Source organism: Rana temporaria, chromosome 12 (genome assembly GCF_905171775.1).
Source record: "Rana temporaria chromosome 12, aRanTem1.1, whole genome shotgun sequence".
Lineage (NCBI taxonomy): Eukaryota > Metazoa > Chordata > Amphibia > Anura > Ranidae > Rana > Rana temporaria.
The window spans coordinates 28915547-28937020 of NC_053500.1; the positions used below are offsets into that span (position 1 = coordinate 28915547).

Sequence of the window (21474 nt, forward strand, 5' to 3'; positions counted from 1 at the left end):
TTTTTTGTAATTTATAAACATTACAAATTTGTTAACTTGGCTATAATGCTACACAGTTTGCATGCATCACAATTCATGTTACACTGTAAAGAAGAGTTTATTTTTTCTTGTTCTATCAAAACTTTCCATGATTAGAAATGGTATAAGTGACATGTCTTCTAATTCTGAGCCGGCTCAGGTAGTAGCCTTGCTATCTGAGTACAGGATGTGCAATACATATAAGGGAGCATATACCAACAGCTGGCTCTTCATTCTTGGGGGGGTCTCTCAGGATTTTAGTGTCTCTCAGGACTGCCACCAGCATCCTTACAGCTCTGTGGTCACAGGCAGCAGCATATACTGACTAAAGCTTTTTTAAGATTGCTAATGCTAATAAAACTTGAAATTCACCACCATCTAACTAGCACATACTTCCTCCACCAGGGTTCTGTAGAACCTGAGGTTGCCTTCAGAAGTTCTTTGAGCAGTTACATAGTTTCCCACCTATATTTACGAGCAGAATTTCCCACGGACAACCAATGTAAAGGTTCACGTCTACACCATCCATCAAAGTACGGGGACACTTTTCCACTGATCCTCAATTTAAGTTTTCCACACTGTTCAGTAACATAAGGGGTTCTTCTTCTGCTAACCACAAGTGTGACAGGGCATTTCTTTATTGGCTACCAATGTAAGGGGCTTTTCTTCTACTGACTAGTGACTACCAATAAAGATGGCATTTCTCCACTGGTCACAAATGCAAGGAGGCATTTCTCTACTGACATTAGTGGTTCTTTTGTGTTTACTAATATTATTTATTACCACATAGTGGCTAAGGGCTGGGTACTTTTGCCTGGCAGCGCTAGGGTCACCAGTTCAAATCCCAACCATAGCACTACCTGCCTGGAGTTTGCATGTATTCCCTGTGCCTGTATGCGTTTCCTCCAAGACATGATGATAGGTTTATTGGCTCTTGTCTGAATTGATTTCAGTATGTGTAAATATAAAGGCGACTTAAAGACCTTAGACTGTATGCTCCTTGAGGGCAGGGACTGATGTGAATGTACTATACATATGTAAAGAGTTTCATAAATTGTTGGCGCTATATAAGTACCTGTAATAAATAAAATTTCAGGATTATTACTAAACATTATTATATCTTAAAGAATAGAAGAGTGTTAAAAGAGTATCTGCTGTGGAAGTCAAATACTCTATGTATTCTACATGGTTCATTGTTTTCGTAAAAAAACAAATCTCCAATGTACTGATCAGCTAAAGTACCTTGAGCTGCATAAATAAAAAATTTCAGAAAGAGTCCCTCCGGGGAAATCTAAAGATTATTTCAATGGTTCTCCAGGACAAAAAGACTGAGAAAGTCTAGTCTGGAACTTTTGCTGTGCTAGTTTAAAAAGCGGTGGATGTGCATGTGCATCCTGCACCAAAGAATTGGCCATACCTGGTCTTGGATCCAGAGTTTTCAGATTCGTTACTAGCTTTTCTATGTTGGCAAAATACTGATGGGTATCCACTATGCACAGTGTAGTTTAGTGCAATAGTTGGATATATTGAAATGATATATGTTATGATGCAAATTCTGATTCAGGATGCCACAAAAATGTATTTTTAACCAGTTTTGATGGCATTGGCCGTGATGGGATTGCATGCTTCTGAAGTTGTTTGGTGGCAGTGCAAAATGTGTCTCCTATCTCAAATGGAAGGCTTACCCTCTCATAAATAGCCACTTATACCTTGAAGCAATAAGGTGCATGTTTGAACTATCGGAGCGAGCTCCACTGAGCCATCAACACTTTTTTCTCCAGTCCATTGCTCTCCATACTGTGGGTTATCCTAGGACCTAGGGTAACATCACAACCCCCCCCCCCAACACAATTGGATGTGATGCCACATTCACATTGACATATTATGTTGTTTGGTCTACTGAGGAGGTACTAAAACTGTGAAATGCGTTGTGATCTACAACAATTTTCCTGCGTTACGTTCTGAATTCTACATCAGTTCTTTATAGATACTTGTGGAAATGTGCATTATGCTGTATGTACATGGTGAATAGGGCTTGGCAGGAAATAGAGCCTTTTCAGGAATGGAAAAAAGGGGTAGAGAAAGGAAGCGCCACCTAAGTGCAGTATTAAAGAGGTTCTTTTAATGACACATTGTAAAAAACACACTTACAAGAAGGTAAGGAAAGAAGGCTCATCTGTAACATCCTGTAGTCCTCGTCCCGGATCCATGGGCTGCTTTAGAAGTGAAGAAAGCAGATTGTGTGGAGTCTTCAGGCCTGAAGACTCCACACAATCTGCTTTCTTCACTTCTAAAGCAGCCCATGGATCCGGGACGAGGACTACAGGATGTTACAGATGAGCCTTCTTTCCTTACCTTCTTGTAAGTGTGTTTTTTACAATGTGTCATTAAAAGAACCTCTTTAATACTGCACTTAGGTGGCGCTTCCTTTCTCTACCCCTTTTCTGTTTACCACAGAGTCAGCTCTCTGAGGACAGCAGCCGCCATTGAACAGCCACATCACCTGCATTTTTAACCATTGAACTTCCTGTTACTACTATTTCCAATGGACTAATCACCATACTCCTACCCATATATGTACTTTGTATCTGCGCTGACAGTTACCTCTCCTATTCTTTTCAGGAATGGCACTGTTACATTTTATATTTTATATGTTTTTATGTTTTTAAGCTCTTTTTCTTGGGTTTTTTGCTTAGCACCTTAAAGTCCTTTTTCTCCCCCTGTTCTCATGTTTTGTTATGGCTGAAAATATCCACACATATTTACTGGAACCTTTTATATTACACTTTATTATACCTATGTACAGGTACTTTGACCTACCTATTTTTCTACCCTTTATTGCCAATTATGTTGATTATCCCGAGTTGCAACTTTTAAGGACTTTTAACTCCTTCCCACCCTGTTATATATTACTGGTAGTGATAGTGAATACGGAGAGGAACAGGCAAAAAGTCTTCTAAAAACATCCTAACCCTACTGTACCTACCAAGAATGCTGCTCCCTGAAACTGTATATCCTAAAGAGGAAGTAAACCCTGATAGGTTTTACTTCCTCTTTGTTTCCCTGCAAAGGTAAAGCATAGTAGCCCATTATGTGACACTTACCTGGAACCGAAGCCTGCGATGTCACTGGTTTCCTCGCTGGTTGGAAGCGTCCATTCTTCACCCCTCTTCCTTGTCCGTTCGGGGACATTGTAAATATCTCCTAAACCGTGTAGGTTTAGGAGATATTTCCAGCACCTACGGGTAAGCCTTAATGTAGGCTTACCTGTAGATGAAAGTGGTCTGTAAGGGTTTACAACCACTTTAATAAACATTGAGAATCTAAAGACAATTTTTCATGTTAGAATCAGACAAAGGTTTGGATGCGTGATGATATATTAAATTAAGTCTGATGTCGTTCTAAAATAAGTTATGTAAATCTAATGTGGGAACACAAGGCATCTGTTTTATTTATAGAGATAAAAAAAAAAAAAAAGATTGTTACTTAACTCTCTCTCTTCTATCCCACAGGGCACGGGCAGTGTAATTGCGGTGATTGTATCTGTGAATCCGACTGGTCTGGCGATAATTGTAACTGCACCACACGCACAGACACCTGTATGTCCAGCAGTGGGCTCTTGTGCAGTGGTAGAGGGGAGTGCATCTGTGGCAAGTGTGACTGCACCCAGCCAGGCTCCTACGGGGACACCTGTGAAAAATGCCCTACCTGTCCTGACGCCTGCACCTTTAAGAAGTGAGTGACAAAGACATGCATCTCTATAGATCACTGTAAATTGAAAAATAATATGGGGGGACAACAATGAGGAGCAGCTAGAATGTAACAGACATGCATGGTGACCAATCAGCTCCTAGGTTGAATTTTCTTATTTAACTGAACAAGCTAAAATTAGAAGCTGATTGGTAACTATGCACAGCTGCTCCAAATTTTTCTCCAGTTTTAATAAATTACCCCATTGTACTGCATGTATTATGTGCATTATCTATATGTGATAGAATTACCGTACTTATATCACTTACATCCATGTACCTAAACAATCCCACACCTTAGCATAGTATGTGAACTATATGTTTGGCACACTCTTGTATTGCATTATTCTTACTTGACGAACTGTCTGTATTGCTCAGGCCCGTCGCTACAGGACAGGCAAAACAAACAATTGCTTGGGGCCCCGAGGTGGCCTGGGGCCCCCAACTTCCCTTTCCTAGGCTGTAGTGTGGCCGAGCTCATCTTCCTTCCTCCTGGAGTCCTGTCAGTCCGGCCGGGTGCCACGCCTGGTACAAGAGATTCAGTTACCTGTTCCCGGCCGGACTGACAGGAAGTGCACACTGAGTGCTCACTTCCTTTCAGTCCGGCCAGGAACACAGAAAACTGAATCTCCTGTACCATGCGTTACCCATCCCGGCCCGGGCACTATCTGATAGTGGACTGGGGACCCATAATGATAGAACACCAGACTGACAGGAGGAAGACGAGCTCGGCCACGCTACAGTGGCAGCCTACAGGGAAGAAGGGGAGAATAGAAAAACATAGGGACTAGGGAGGGAGGGAGGAGTAAGAACATGGGTGTAAAAAATGAGTGTAGCGCTATTGTAGGCTTTGCGTGCGGGAGGGGGGGGGGTGCTTGGGGGCCCCCATTTTGCTTGGGGCCCCCAAATTCCTTCAAACGGCCCTGGTATTGCTGATATATTGTTGTGTATGTTTTTCCTTCAATAAAGCACACCTGTACAGAAACAGATATTTGCCATATATGTGTGATTTCGCAGTGCATCATATTGCTATATTGCATTGTATTTATATAAACAAGCCATTTGCATATGGCCACTATGACTCTTGTACATTCATTTAGCACAAATGGGAGCAGTATAAAAATGTTACTAGGCTATTTTCTCTCCAGGTCGAAATTCTATTCATTCATACAGAATAGAGTGGATCTAGAAAATACCACATTTTGGCCACTAGATGAAGCTGAGGATCATAGGAAATATGTTTACTATGATCGTCAGCTCTAGTGGCCATAATACCGTATTCTCCCGATTCAAGCTAAACTGTATGAAGAATAACATTTGACCTGTGGAAGAAAATAGCCTCAAAACAGTCAATGTTGCTTCCATTCACACAGAATGAATGTATGTATGTGTAGTTTCACAGGACAACTAGCTTTGTGTTTTATAAATACATTTCTCAGTGTTCCTGTCTACACCCTATTACTTGACATAAAATACACTTTTTTTTTTTTTTACATATCATTTTTTTTCCTATCCTATTTCAAGGGGGTGTGTGGAGTGTAAGAAGTTTGAGCGTGGCCCTTGGAAGAATGAATCCCTATGCAAGAGAATTTGTCGAGATGAGATTGTACGTGTACAGGAACTTGGTGAGTATCCAATGTGATATTAGACAAAAAAATGTATATTTGTTTTGGTTTTCAGCTCTGGCAGCCGAGTGCTGGTGGTAAAATGAATAAAGTGTACCCTACACGGAAATCACTTCACCAAGTGAAGACACCAAATAATGCAATGATCACAGTCCGATAGGGGAATTCCTTTAGATCTTTTATTACATTTTATGCAGCATAAGCCGAAGCAGACAGCAAGTCAGACAAGCTTCATCAGCTTTAATAAAGCATCAAGGGGGTTTTATTTATGATACTTATGATCATTGCATTATTCACAAAAGAAGACCTGTAGCATATATCTGTTCCAGTCGTGTATTTTGGTTTTGTTCTACCCTAGGCAAGACTAAAATCGGGGGGCCTCCACCTCCCTATGCAAATTTGTCCCATCCCAGCCATGGAATACCATTCTTGTCTCGGGGTCTGATGAGGAAGCTACAACTTCTGTGGCTTCCTCATAAGACCCTGAGACATGATTTGTCCAAATGCCATATATGTGGTCAATGGGGCAGAGGATGGGGTCAGCGGGACATAGGATGGGGTCAGCAGGGCAGAGGATGAGGCAGCACTGATGAAGCTGCACTGATATGAGGAACTGATATGCGGCACTGATAGGCAGCACTGGTGGGCACTGATAGGCAGCACTGGTGGGCACTGATAGGCAGCACTGGTGGGCACTGATAGGCAGCCCTAAGGGAACGGATTGGCAACACTGATGGGCAATGATAGGCAGCACTGATGGGCAATGTTGGGGCTGCACTGATAATCAGGACACTGATCAGTGCCCTGATTATCACTGTAGATGTCCCCTTTCACACTGGCCTGTTAACGGCTCTCTCCTCATGCTGTAACAGCATGAGGAAAGGAATGACAATAACCGGCAAGTGTGATCAGTTGTGATTGGCTCTTTTCTCCAATCTGTGATCAGCTGTGTCAATAGGGATAAAACTTTTTCGCGGAAGGGAGTTTAACAAGACACAGAGCCACTCATTAAAATTACAAGAAAAGAGGTTTAACCTTAAACTACGTAGAGCAAGGGTGGCAAACACAAGGCCCGCGGGCCGAATCCGGCCTGCCGAACCTTGTAATGTGGCCCGCACAGCAGCCTCCTCATTTAGGCAGGTTGGGATCCCAGTCCCTCAGTCCCGCGAGCGGCGCGGCAAATTAGCACATGCACGGCCTGTCAGTCTGAGCACAGGCATCTTCCCCTTACTATGCCGCTCTGTCTCTGTCTCTGCCTCCGTCTCCGCCCCCACCTCCACCGCCGTGTCTCCACTCGGCTTAGGCTGCCACTCTGGCCTCCGCCCTGTCTCCGCCTCCACCTCTGCTCTGTCTCCACCCATGTCACTCGATGCGCTCCAGCCACCATGTTGCGGCTCAGGTATTGGCAGCGGCTGCCCGATGATTGGAGAAACGGGTGTCATGTGCAGTGGCAGGGGCCATCATCTTCTCCTCCTCCGCGCCGGACAGGATTTCCCCTTGATGTGGCAGCCAGTGTGGGACTGGTGCAACGACGCCTGCTCTACCCCACAGGCCAGCATATGTGGTGAAATTACATCTCCAGGGATCTTCCATCCTGACCAAGTGAACTGTGGTACGTGACAGTGACACAGATGCACAGTACAGTCACACAGTGTACACATACACAGAGCATCACCATCTCCCCCAATGTTCCTCCTGCCCCCACTTATTCTCAAAGTTCCCCCTAATTATCCCCAATGTTCCTCCTGTCCCCCCAATGTTCCTCCTGCCCCCCCAATGTTCCTCCTGCCCCCCCAATGTTCCTCCTGTCCCCCCACTTATATCCAATGTCCCTCCTGTCCCCCCAAATTTCCCCAATGTTCCTCATGTCCCTCCTGTCCCCCAATGTTCCTCCTGTCCCGCCAATGCTCCTCCTGTCCCCCCAAAAAAGGTACTATAGCCCAATACAAAGGGAGGGAGCCACCTATACAGGGAGGTACCAGAGCTGGGCCAGGTAGGAAGGTAGGAGAGAGTACAGATGTGAGGAATTTTTAGGCACAATCCTGACCCCTGCACTGTATACGTAGCACAATCCTGACCCCTGCACTGTATACGTAGCACAATCCTGACCCCTGCACTGTATACGTAGCGCAATCCTGACCCATGCACTGTATACATAGGGCACCCGGCCCTTTGAGGGTAACCACACTGCTGATGCGGCCCCCGATGAATTTGAGTTTGCCACCCCTGACGTAGGAGGATTCATTCTTCTGGCAAGGATGTGAAATTTCTTTTCCACAGGCGGTGGTCTCAGCGGGGAGCATCGATAGATTCGAAAAACTATTAGAAAAGCACCTCAACAACCACAACATACAGGGATATACAATGTAATACTGAGGTATAATCACACACATAGGTTGGACTTGACCAACTATGTAACACCTACTATGTGTCCGAAGGGGTGCACGTTGCAGCAAAGGCGCCCTCCCAGAACTGAATGACTACGCTTTAGCCGTCATTCAGCTATAATGCAGTCGCCTGGGGCTGCCCCCCTGAAAAATGCCACCCAAGGGAAATGCCTTGTTTGCCACGTGGTAGATACACCCCCGATCTGTTCACCTTCTGAGCACACAGCCATCTCCGAAAACAAGGTGCTAACATTTTAACAATCCCCATCCCTGGAAGAAGAAATGTTGGGTTCCTTTTAAGACACTTGATCTGTTCCTTAACACTTAAACACCCATCCTAAGCACCTAACCCTTAACTGTTAACCTGCCTCCAACACTTAACCCTAACCCCTAAATTTAGTTCTATTACTAAATAAACCTTATTGTTTTCTATTGTATAGACACCTCATCATTTGCTGATAGCATACAGTCCTGCAATGAGAACATGTACTGCTGATATCACGTCTCTAAATTAACCAGTGATATTTTTTCTTCTTCAATTTTGTTTTTCTCTCCATATTATTTATGTAATTTGTATCTCATACACTGAATTTCTTTCTCAGTTGACAATGGGGTGGATGCGGTGAACTGCACTTATAAGGATGAGAATGACTGTGTGGTCAGGTTCCAATACCATGAGGACTCCAGTGGGAAGTCTGTGTTGTACGTCATCGGTGAAGAAGGTAATCCTGCAGACAGTTCACAGCTGTTTAATATTATATTATAAACCAGCCTTGTCTAGGATGTACAGATTTGTTTTTTCTCTCTAGAAATTTCAAGCAATCAAAAGTGTTGCTACAGACACAGCAGACCATACAGTCGCCACCTCTCCTCAGAAAACGCCTTGTATTCATTGAAAAAATTATAAGGCTTTCTCTGAATGGTGGCAATGCCGAGTGGGTGACTCCTGTGGTTATTATACAGAAGGGCAGCTGCTCAGCACTGGACCTGGAACATTGCTTCTATCAATGTAGTGTTGATGACTACCACAGTGATTTGCAGCTTACACAGGGATGGGTCAAGTATGAAATATGCATACTGTCACATGGAGGGCCCGAGATCACCTGCCAGCCATTTGTAAATGTAACAGTTTTTATTGGACATTCAAAACAAGCAAACCAGACAGCAGTTTTCTTCAGCAGAAATAAAGCAAAGGGGTCCATAAGCCTAGTATGATCAAAACAACATAACAGCTTACTGTCAATGTACCAGTCCCAAACTGGGGTTTAGGGTTCCGATTTGCTTTGGGGTACCGGAAAAACCGCCGGAGCTCAGCAAAACAGAGTCTCAGGCCTCGTACACACGACCGAGTTTCTCGGCAAAAACCAGCAAGAAACTTGCTGGGATTTTTTTTTTTGACGAGGAAACCGGTCGTGTGTACATTTTTCGACGAGGAAACTGTCAAGGAACTCGTCGAGCCAAAAAGAGAGCATGTCTTCTTTTTCCTCGACGGGAATGGAGAAACTTGCCTTGTCAAGTTCCTTGACAGCCTAACAAGGAACTCGACGAGCAAAACAATGTGTTTCGCCCATCGAGTTCCTCGATCGTGTGTACGAGGCTTCAGTCTCCAGATAGTCCACACTTGTTCACAGCTGTGAGACACCCCTGGTCACTTCATAGACACTTGCTGACTCCTTCCTGCATCTTTCCAAGCCTCCCTTGCAGGTGGGTTAAACCTTTCAGGACCATAGTTCTTATATTCAGGGTTTGGAGGCTCTATCCCACCAAAATCTTCTTTGAGCCTCCGAATTTCGAGTCCCAAATGACTCACCAATTCAGAGAAAACTGAAATCAGTCATCTCCTCTCCAAACAGACTACTCTGGAACCCCTCACCCTGCATAGGTGAGAACCCCTGAGTACTAAAAATTTCCCTTTAGCTCTCCCTTAAAGAGACCATAACCCAAACAGTTGGGAAATAAATCTCCCATCAAGGACCCATCTCAGGCTTCCCGTACACTACTTACATGTAACTATGCTATAAAATCATACCTAAACAGCTTTAAATCAAGACTGCCTGAAATGGGCAACACCCCCCACATTCCTTTCTTCCACGTATGATATATATTGTATGTTTTCATGGTAACTGGTATTTTTGCTGTTGTACACAGGAACGCTAACCTCATCTGGGATGTTTAGAATAACAGTGCTATTCATGTCATGCCTCCAACATAAAATATTAAGTACGACCAAAGTATACAGTCTACTTTGTAAAGATCCACCTGGTGGATTTTTCTAATTCTAACAGAGAAAGCGATATACACTTCAAGTTTTTGCATGACGTTGATCAGTAATTACGCACATATACGGTACCAGCCACACTAACTTTTAGTAACATGTCCCAGAAACTGGGAGGTACGTGATAAAAATACAAAATTTACAAGAATTCTTCCAGCCCCCTCTAACAAGCTGTTATATATTTCCTCATCAGTGCCTCATTCTTAACTCTTGAGTACCAAGCACTGTCAGTCTCTGAAAGCTATGTGGAATCTGAGCCTTGACGTTTACTTATGTTCATACATATGGTGGTGAAGCCACAGCTAAGAACCAGTTTTCGAATTCTTCTTATCAATTGTAAATTTTATTCCAGTTATTTCGGTATGTGCTTTTCAATGCGTCATTTTTATTTTTTTCTGAGGCTTGATTGAAGTTGCATCTAAATTCCTGTATGGTGACGGCAAATGTACCTTCGGACAGTTCTCGTACAAACCATTGAACGTAGTTGTTTGGGCATTGTGCGAGTGAAGTGGAAAGTAATTCGTTTTTAGTAGATTCCGCAGAGTTTACCAACCTGACAGTTTGTTATATCTCTTAAGACCTTTATTGATGAGCTGTAGAAACCTGAGTTCCTGGGGCTGCACATCTGCTGTGGTCAATAGGGAGGCTCCCATTATATCTCTAGAATTTATTATTTCATATCGTGATGAATGCAAGAGGAGGTGATGAAATCCAGGAACACCTAAAATTCCCAGCTCAACAGCTACCATAAAAACGATATAACTAAAGTAAACTTATTGCACGTATCCATTAAAGAGAACTCGTCTATTTAAAGGCAGCTCAGTAGACAGCGTAAAGTCTGTTTTTTTTTTAGATAAATTGAGGAAGGTTCTCTATCACCTTTTATTGCTGAAATTGTCCCCAGAGACAAGGACATGACTACAGCCTTAGCAGCTCATGGCACTGTTATAGGGCCAGAAGAAAAAGGACCCAAAACTGTTTAGCTATACACATGTATAAGAAAACACGTGTGCATAGGATAGATGATGGACTTTTTAGGCGTAAATGGAATTAAAATACAAAATTAATAAAATACAGAATGGATAACAGAGTGCCACAATGATGGCTGGAAGATACAAACACATTAATGTAACAAACCAAATATAATTTGAATTAATACTTGTACAAGAATCGACAAAAAAGAATGGGAAATTAATAACCACTCAATGGATAATTTGAAGACCAGTAGGATTCTCAAAAGGGTGGAATGTTAACGGTGTTTAGCCCAACATGTTTTGCGTTGTATGGATGCTTCTTCGGGAGCTTAACAGTAGTTTATTAAGAAAAATCCATAGACAAGGAAAGCATTGGCAGAGGTCCTATGGGATAGTCAGGACGGATAACGCGACAGTTGCCAGGAGTGAAGGAATGGCAATCCCCTCAAGTACACCAGGTGAACTCAAAACTATGTTTAACAGGATAAACCAGGCCAAAACAGACAACCCGACACAGGCAGTGCTCAGTGGCTACCAGCTCTAAAATCGGGTGACCAGGTTCAACGACAGCCGCAAATCACTAGTGAAGATCAGTGCTCACAATCTTGGAGGCTGTCACTACGGGCAAAGGTCGTGTCAACTCTCAATCAGGCTTATGAATTTCCATTTGGAGAGGGGCATTTTGGAACATCTGTGAATTTGATCTGCTGATGCCGTCTGGGCTTTCTGATCAACGGATCTTCACTAGTGATTTGCAGCTGTCGTTGAACCCAGTCACCCGATTTTAGAGCTGGTAACTGTCGCATTATCCGTCCGGACTATCCCAAAGGACCTCTGCCCATGCTTTCTTTGTCTATGTATTTTTCTTAATAAACTACTGTTAAGCTCCTGAAAAAGCGTCCATACAACGCGAAACATGTTGGGCTAAACACCGTTAACATTCCACCTTTTTGAGAATCCTACTGGTCTTCAAATTATCCATTGAGTGGTTGTTAATTTCCCATTCTTTTTTGTCGATTCTTGTACAAGTATTAATTCAAACTATAGGTGGTTTGTTACATTAATGTGGTTGTATCTTCCGGCCATCATTGTGGCACTCTGTTATCCATTCTGTATTTTATTAATTTTGTATTTTATGTATGTAATAAATATCCATTTTTAATTCCATTTACGCCTAAAAAGTCCATCATCTATCCTATGCACAAGTGTTTTCTTATACATATGTGTATATCCATTTTTTCATACAATCTTATCGGGACGTGGCATTTTTACATCTCAGATCCACAGTCCCACTCTGTGATGATTTGATTTTTTCATTCTGTTTAGCTATACAGTGATTTAGGAACAGCAAAATAAAAGGACCCTCTAAATGTTTCTTCTTGTGGGGCCCCACTGTAAATAGCTAAAGTGGATTTTAAGTTAAAAACTTTTTCTTTTTTAGTTTTGGATATAATTGAAAAGGGCTGGAATCTCTCTTACATGCATGTTGCTATCCGTGTTCACACTGAGGAGATTTCACATCACATCCTGACCCAGTCCCACTGACTTCACAGAATATATAGGGGAAAGTCAATCATAGGGACATGAATTTTCCACTTTTTCCAAAGCCAACACGTTGTGGCATTTAAGTTCACTTGGGGAACATGGGACTACTTGTGAGGAACTGTAAGCTTTATCTGGTATTCATCTTCTGAAGGTGGCTACCATGCTTATGAAATCCTGATAGCCGCATGTGCCCTTATTTATTGCATGGCCCTGGATTTCAGTCTACAGCAGACAACCAAGTTTCCCATGTTCTGAGTATCATCCCCAAAATCAAAGTTTTAGAGGCTGCACAAATCATTCAACTGCTAAAGGAAGCAGGCAGGAGGTTTGTGGGTTATTATAATAAAAGGCACAGCAAGCAGTATTTTTACAGTTTGCCTGTACTTTGTCTACTTGACATTGCTTCTCCTTTATTCCACACAGAATGCCCTCAGGGTCCTGATATCCTTGTGGTTTTAATGTCTGTGATGGGAGCCATCTTGCTAGTGGGCTTGGTAGCACTGCTTATTTGGAAGCTGCTCATCACCATCCATGACCGGCGTGAGTTTGCCAAATTCGAAGAGGAGCGGTCGAAAGCTAAGTGGGACACGGTAAGTAAAGCAATGTTTCGCAACTTCCATTGGTATATTCCTGTAGCAAGGAGAATAGTTTTCCTCTCTTCTCACCAAGCTGGTAATTTAAAACAGACATCCAGCTTAAGAGGAAACATAATGCAGTGAATAAACTGCTATGGTAGACATTGTACTTGGCCCTTCCAGCCATGAAGGCTTTATATACCGTTTTTTGATCTTACAAGTGGTTTAACAATTTTAGTTTGTGCACAGCCATGCATTAAAATTAGTCTGTACTTTGTCCATGCAAAACAAAACAACAGGTTAACTTAATTGCTGCTCTTCAGCTGCTTTTATTGTTCTTTTACTTACCTTCTCTTCATTTCCCTGCTGATACATTTACCTTGTCAAAGTGAAGCTACAGTGCCTTGAAAAAGTATTCATACCCCTGGAAATTTTCCACGTTTTGTCATGTTACAACCAAAAATGTAAATGTATTTTATTGGGATTTTATGTGATAGACCAACACAAAGTGGCACATAATTGTAAAGTGGAAGTGGATTTACTAATAAATATGTGAAAAGTGTGGCATGCTTCCGAGTCAATACTTTGTAGAACCACCTTTCGAACCACCAGCTGTAAGTCTTTTTTGGTATTTCCTAACCAGCTTTGCACATTGGATGGAGAGCATCTGTGAACAGCAATTTTCAAGTCTTGCCACAGATTCTTAATTCGATTTAGGTCTGGACTATAACACATGAATATGCTTTGATGTGAACCATTCCATTGTCGCTCTGGCTGTATCTTTAGGGTTGTTGTCCTGCTGGAAGGTGAACCTCCATCCCAGTCTCAAGTCTTTTGCAGACTCGAACAGGTTTTCTTCTAAGATTGCCCTGTATTTGGCTCCATCCATCTTCCCATCAACTCTGACCAGCTTCCCTGTCCCTGCTGAAGAAAAACATTCCCACAACATGATTCTGCCACCACTGTGATGTGCGGTGTTAGTTTTCCGTCACACATAGCAATTGGCTTTTAGGCCACAAAGTTCAATGTTGGTCTCATCTGACCAGAGCACCTTCTTCCACATGTTTGTTGTGTCCCCCACATGGCTTCTCACAAACTGCAAATAGGACTTCTTATGGCTTTCTTTCAACAATGGCTTTCTTCTCGCCACTCTTCCATAAAGGGCAGATTTGTGGAGAGCACGACTAATAGTTGTCCTGTGGACAGATTCTCCCCCCTGAGCTGTGGATCTCTGCAGCTCCTCCAGAGTTTCCATGGGCCTCTTGGCTGCTTCTCTGGTTAATGCTCTCCTTGCTCAGCCTGTCAGTTTAGGTGGACGGCCATGTCTTGGTAGGTTTGCAGTTGTGCCATTCTCTTTCCATTTTCGGATGATGAAATAAACAGAGCTCCGTGAGATGTTCAAAGCTTGGGATGTTTATTTATAACCTAACCCTGCTTTAAACTTCTCCACAACTTTATCCCTGACCTGTCTGATGTGTTCCTTGGCCTTCATGATGCTGTTTGTTCACTAAGATTCTCTAACAAACTCAGAGGGCTTCACAGAACAGCTGTATTTATACTGAGATTAAATTACACACATGTGGACTCAATTTACTAATTAGGTGACTTCTGAAGGCAATTGGTTCCACTGGATTTTAGTTAGGGGTATTGGAGTAAAGGGGGCTGAATACAAATGCACCCCACACTTTTCAGGTATTTATTTGTAAATAAAATGGAAAACCATTTATCATTTTCCTTCCACTTCACAATTCTGTGCCACTTTGTGTTGGTCTATCACATAAAATCCCAATAAAATACATTTACATTTTTGGTTGTAAAATGACAAAATGTGGAAAATTTCATAGGGTATAAATACCTTTTCAAGGTACTGTATATACAGTAAAGTATACATGCAAACATGTGTTCGCATGTCCAATCCTGTAAAGCTGGGTACACACACTCAGTTTTTTTGTTCAACACAGTGGGCTGAATGAAAAAAAAAACCTGATTGTCGTTCTAACACAAGCAATGATGGTGCAGCAATCTCCCATACTGTACCTTAGTGTCCTGACAGAGAGGCTCCCCCGCCAGAACACACTCATCAGCGCTCACAGTCTTTGGCCCGGATTCACGTAGGGAGCGCGTATTTGTGAGCAGGCGTAATGTATCCTATTTACACGACGCCTCTGCAACTTTGACAGGCAAGTGCAGTATTCACAAAGCAAAGTTGCGGCAGTGTAGCGTAAATAGGCCGACGTAAGCCCGCCTAATTCAAATGTGGAACATGTGGGCGTGTTTTATGTTAATTTATTGTGACCCCACGTAAATGACGCTTTTTACGAACGGCGCATGCGCCGTCCGTGAAAGTATCCCAGTGCGCATGCTCCAAATTAACCCGCAAAAAGCCAATGCTTTCGACGTGAACGTAAATGACGCACAGCCCTATTCGCGAACGACTTACGCAATAGACGTAATAGACGGAAAATTTGACGCTGGCCCGTTGTCCATACGTAACATTGGCTGCGCCTCATATAGCAGGGGTAACTTTACGCCGGAAAAAGCCTAACATAAACGGCGTATCTGTACTGCGACGGCCGGGCGTACGTTTGTGAATAGGCGTATCTAGCTGATTTACATATTCTAGGCGTAAATCAGCGTACATGCTCCTAGCGGCCAGCGTAAATATGCAGTTAAGATCTTAGTCGTATCTTAGACAAATTCTGGCGTATCTGATTCTTTGAATCAGGCGCCAAGATACGACGCCTCACACTCAGAGATACGACAGCGTATCTGGAGATACGCCGTCGTATCTCCTACCTGAATCTGGGCCTTTGTCTGCATGTGCTGATCTTTGCTGGACTTACTAACAAGTTAAACTTAGAAATGAGCTCCCAGAATGGAACTCGTTTGTAAATAGGGCACATGCTGTACCAGGCACCTTGACAATGCTTTACCCAGGACTTTGCAATCTGGTAGGAAAATGTGGACTGTGGGAGAGTGAAAGGAACATGACTACAGGCTGTAGGGGCAGAGAAGTGAACCTGTTGCCTTGCCAGGTATAGGTAAAGGACATGTTCACTTTATGGGGAGCTATATACAATAGCTAGGAAACAATACAGTCAGAAATCCTGGCTGTTGGATTTCTTGCCCTAGAGGAACTTGAACTATGAAGACATTGCTATAAAGCCCAGTCATGTATAAGCATTTAAGATAGTTTTACATCCTTTGGTCAAATTTTAGTTGTACTGTTTCATTTGTTAAAAGGGGGAGGCTTGCAATAAGTGCCTGGGGGGGCATACATATTTTTATTGTATGTTAAATGTCAGAACTCATATTCATTACAGTCATGGGGTTGTAAAATAATATGCCAGTGTTAATATCCACTAATAGCTTACGCACTGGACATGTTTGGCATCCCACCCTAAAGCAACACTAAGTTGGATTCTCTGTGTCAGTGGGCACATGTATGAATGTTTGTGAAATCTTATCCTAGGGCTCCCATATGCTTCCATTCCTGACTGCTAATCCCATTATTTCCATTGCTGTGCCTTCTTCAAATGCCACTCTACTCCAAAACAGAACGTATAGTTGAATCTCGGATTAAAAGCATAATCCGTTCCAGGAGTATGCTCGTAATCCAAAGTACTCGCATATCAAAGCGAGTTTTCCCATTGAAGTCAATGGAAACGAAAATAATTTGTTCCGCATTGACTTCAATGGGATGCAATACCGAATGTGGCCAGAGGTGGGGGGCGCCAGAGAGCGCCAAAAACGTCCGAAAAGGCCCAAGGACACTTCAGCTCTTTTCCCGCACCCCCGTCCCTCAGGCCAAATGAGGTACTGCAGGACAATGTTTGGCTTTTTCTCGGCTCCTGCGCCCCGTACCTCAGGCCAAATGAGTTACTGCAGGCCAATGTTTGGCCTTTCTCGGCTCCTGCGCTCCCGCGGCCAAATGAGGTACTGCAGGCCTATTTAGCTTGAATGCTGCTCGTCTTGCGAGTCAACACTCACAAACCGAGTCAGAATAATAAAAAAAAAAAAAGTTGCTCGCAAATCAAAACGCTCTCAAAGCAGTGTATATGTCCTATAGATAAAATCCCCGTACCTGTACAGGAACTCCAATATCTGACCATTTTTCACATTGTTTTACTGTCTCTTGCTTTCTGTACGCTTCTATTGTAGGTAAAAAGTAGGTATGCTCAGTGGTTCGCCTTCTCCTAAACTATCTATCGATACCTTTTTCATTAAAAAACTAGTATGGTTCCCACACCCCTGCTTAGCTATTATACCAAAAATGAGATGTAGTATTGTCCCTTATTACACACTGTCCAGGTTTCTGCTTTTCCGGGAAGTTTTTACATTTGATTTTTGCCCACCAGCCCGTCTTCAGTGTGTAGGTGCAACTACATGCTCCATAGAGAAGAATGGGATAGAGGAGTAGGGCTCTTCCATTCATGTCTTTGTAGCGTAAAGCCAAACAGCTGGGGGACCATGAGGTCTGATTTTCTATATAATACCCAAGGGAATGACACAAACTGGCTTTTTTTATATACGAAGGTGAAGCTGGGTAGGAATTTATCAGTGGTATTTTGCAAAATAACGCACATATACACTATAAATTAATGCTTTTAACATTAGCATACTAGAACACCTGAGAATTCTCCGTGCATTGCCCACAAAAATTGCAAGTATGTTTTTGATGTTCTAGGCTTGTTAAGGGCCAATTTACAATGAATGGACTGCCTTAATACAACTTGCATTGGTGGACAAGAAAACATGTTTTAACACACGTTAGCACATACATAATGTCTTAGTAAAAATCCCATTAGCCCACCCTACCTATGCCCCCAGGCCTAAGCTAACCTAGATACCCTGACGAAAGATTAGCTTGGAGGTAACCTCTGCTTATGCAATCACATGCATACTTTAAATTGACTGTTTACATCTGAGTCCTACTCCCCCACTGTTCCAACAAATGTAATATCCAGGAAAACCAGAGGAAACAAAACAATTTGTAAGCCACATTTATTGTTTGTCCTTGTAGAAGATTTGGAGGCATGCATGCCTAGGAGGAATTATTCAAATTTTACTTGTTTCCAATGATGAAATTAAAGACACAACTATATGTGTAAGTGTTCCACAGAAAGATGTAGAGAACTATATACACTATGGGCCAGATTCACGTAGAAGTGCGGCGGCATAACGTATCGTAGATACGTTGCACTGCCGCAAGTTTTCATCGCAAGTGCCTGATTCACAAAGCACTTGCAATGAAAACCTATGCCGGCGGCCTCCGGCGTAAGCCCGCGTAATTCAAAGGGGCGCGTGCCATTTAAATTAGGCGCGCTCCCGCGCCGAACCTACTGCGCATGCTCCCTTTTGAATTTCCCGCCGTGCTTTGCGCGAAGTGACGTCATTTTTTCGAACGGCGACGTGCGTAGCGTAATTCTGTATTCCTGGACGTCTTACGCAAGAAGGAAACATTTTTAAATTTCGACACGGGAACGACGGCCATACTTTATACAGCACATACGTGTGCTGTGTAAAGTTAGGGCACCCAAAACGACGACTAACTTTGCGACGGGAAACTAGACTAGCAGCGACGTAGCAAACGCGAAAAACCGTCGTGGATCGCCGTAACTCCTAATTTGCATACCCGACGCTGGTTTACGATGCGAACTCCCCCCAGCGGCGGCCGCGGTATTGCATCCTAAGATCCGACAGTGTAAAACAATTACACCTGTCGGATCTTATGGCTATCTATGCGTAACTGATTCTATGAATCAGTCGCATAGATACTCTGAGAGATATGACGGAGTATCTGAGATACTCCGTCGTATCTCTTTTGTGAATCTGGGCCTATATTACCAAAAGTATTGGGACACCTGCCTTTACACGCATCCCAGTCTTGGTCCGTTGGGTTTAAGCACTTCCCATCCCGGCTATAGTCAAATGAGGTCCGCAGATGGGATCTTCCATCCTGGGCGGGCGTCATATGACGTCCTTAACTTATAGGGGTTGTAAAGGTACATGTTTTTTCACCTTAATGCATTCTATGCATTAAGGTGAAAAAACATCCAAAGATTAGCGGCCCCCCAGCCTACTTACCTGACCCCTTGAAAGTCCCTCTACGTGAACGCGCTGGCTTCTCAGCCGAGCCTCTCGGCTCAATCAACGGTTGATTGATAGCAGCGCAGCCAATGGCTCCCGCTGATGTCAATCAAATCAATGGCGCTGCGAGTGACTACAGGAGAGTCAGGACGTCCACTAACACACAGCTCCTTTCTCTATCTGCAACATAGAGAGAGTCCTGACTCTCCTGTAGTTCAAGGAAGGGGACGATCACGACACTCCACACCAGGGAGAAAGCCTTGCATTACTGTGTGGAGATACAGACAGAAGAACAGGAAGTGAGGATTTCTCAGAAGAAATAAGGACATTTAAAAGCAAAATGGAAGGATGAGGTAAGTGAAGGAGGACTGCACTAAGGTAAAGGAAGCTATTTGGGGAAAAAAAATTGCACCTTTAGAACCCCTTTAAGGTAAAATGACAGATAATAAAGACGGTATATAAAGCTAATGCTTTTTCTGCTCTCTAAAGTAAAATCAAACTTGAAAGAAAGCTGGGAAAGGGTTTTATTAAAGCGTAATGTTTTTTTTGCTAACAGTGTATATAGTCTGACTGGAGGTAACAAGCATGAAGGTCTCCACAGTAACACATAATGAGCCCGTGGCAGTGAGATAGTATATGTACAATCACTTCTAATACGGTTTGTGTTTCAGGCTCACAACCCTCTCTACAAAGGAGCCACTTCAACCTTCACCAACATAACATATCGTGGAAATGAATGAATACGGTGATTGGACATCCCGATCTTGGAGAAACTGAAATTTGTGACGTCATTTCTGCTGTTTTGCATCCTCATTATTTTAATAGCACACCGCTCTCCGCAAGATGTGAAACCCCTGTGGCCATCTGAGACTGTTTTTGATCTAAAAATGATTTACAAAAAAAAAAAAATTCAGGGCCTTCGAATGATCTCTTATATCTACTGAAGCCAGAACTAAATAAATACTTCCACCCTTTAAATCCCGGACTAAGAGGACGCATGGTGGATACTCAACACAGAGAATTCATCAGCCATTCGGATGCATCAGAACGGCCAGAAAAACAGAACTTCTGCTGTCATAAAAAGATTCTCAGGAATTCCACTATACTCAGTTGCGATAACGCACTCCACCCTGTTACACTCGGTAGACCCCTGTACAGGACTGAGCTTGTGCAGCTACACCCTTGTTACGTACTATTTCTTTTTTTTTTTTAATGCAAGATCTGTAGCTTACTAAAGCTCAAGAAAACATTTTTGAACTTTTCCACACAGCTTTCTAATGATTTAAGTGTTCAACACTTCTTGCCAGCAATATTTTTTTTACGTATCTTATGTACTGTGTGCCAGAGTATTTGCCATACAATCTGTCTTTAATCTGATCTAAGTAAAACAAAACTTGAATTTTTTTTTATATGCTAGTAGGAAACGTTTTTATTTTATTTACTAAAAAGTGTTACTTACTCATGCGAGAAGTAATTGTAATTAGTAGATTACCGTATTTGCCGGCGTATAAGGCCACCGGATCTATCCGCTGGGATTTATCCCCGGATCAGTTCCAGCGGATAGATCCGGTGGTGTGTACGTCCGAGCGGACATTTATCGGCGGAAAAAATTCCAGCCGACGGATTTCCAGCGGATATAAATTTCTTAGCATGCTAAGAAATCTATCCGCTGGAATCCTGTCCAGCGGATTGATCCGGTGGTCTGTACAGACTCACCGGATCAATCCGTCCGCTCCTCTCCCTCGCATGCGTCGTATTGATTCGACGCATGCGTGGAAGTCTTTATCTTCAAGCGTCGCGCACGTCGCCGCGTCATCATCGCGGCGACGGCGCGACACGTCATTGCGGATGGATTCCGCGCGGATTTCGATCTGATGGTTAGTACAACCATCAGATCAAAATCCGCCAGAGGATTTATCCGCGGGAACGGTCCGGAGGACCGTTTCCAGCGGATAATCCTCTCGTGTGTACGGGGCCTAAGACGACTCCCTAATTTTCCAGGAAAAATTTTGGTTTTGGGATATACTCGCCGTATAAGACTACCCCGTTCCTATTAGTCTTTCTGGAAGCTGAGGGGTAGCCGGAACCGCTGACAGAAACAGACTTTTTTCAAATCTCACTGTGCCATTACATGCCTCACTGTGCCATTACATTACATGCCTCACTGTGCCATTACATTACATGCCTCACTGTGCCAATACATTACATGCCTCACTGTGCCAATACATTACATGCC

At 43.1% G+C, this 21474-nt stretch overlaps 1 protein-coding gene across 1 annotated transcript in view; it reads left to right on the plus strand.

Annotated features, from left to right (window-relative positions):
• ITGB3 (integrin subunit beta 3) overlaps positions 1 to 20654 on the plus strand; it is a 115666-nt gene extending 95012 nt beyond the window's left edge. The window contains exons 11-15 of the mRNA XM_040331210.1: positions 3531 to 3753; positions 5292 to 5392; positions 8382 to 8501; positions 12997 to 13163; positions 19910 to 20654. Coding sequence (XP_040187144.1) covers positions 3531 to 3753; positions 5292 to 5392; positions 8382 to 8501; positions 12997 to 13163; positions 19910 to 19978 — 680 coding nt within the window. The 3' untranslated portion in view covers positions 19979 to 20654. The remainder of the gene's footprint in view (positions 1 to 3530; positions 3754 to 5291; positions 5393 to 8381; positions 8502 to 12996; positions 13164 to 19909) is intronic.
• The last annotated feature ends 820 nt before the right edge of the window (positions 20655 to 21474 follow it).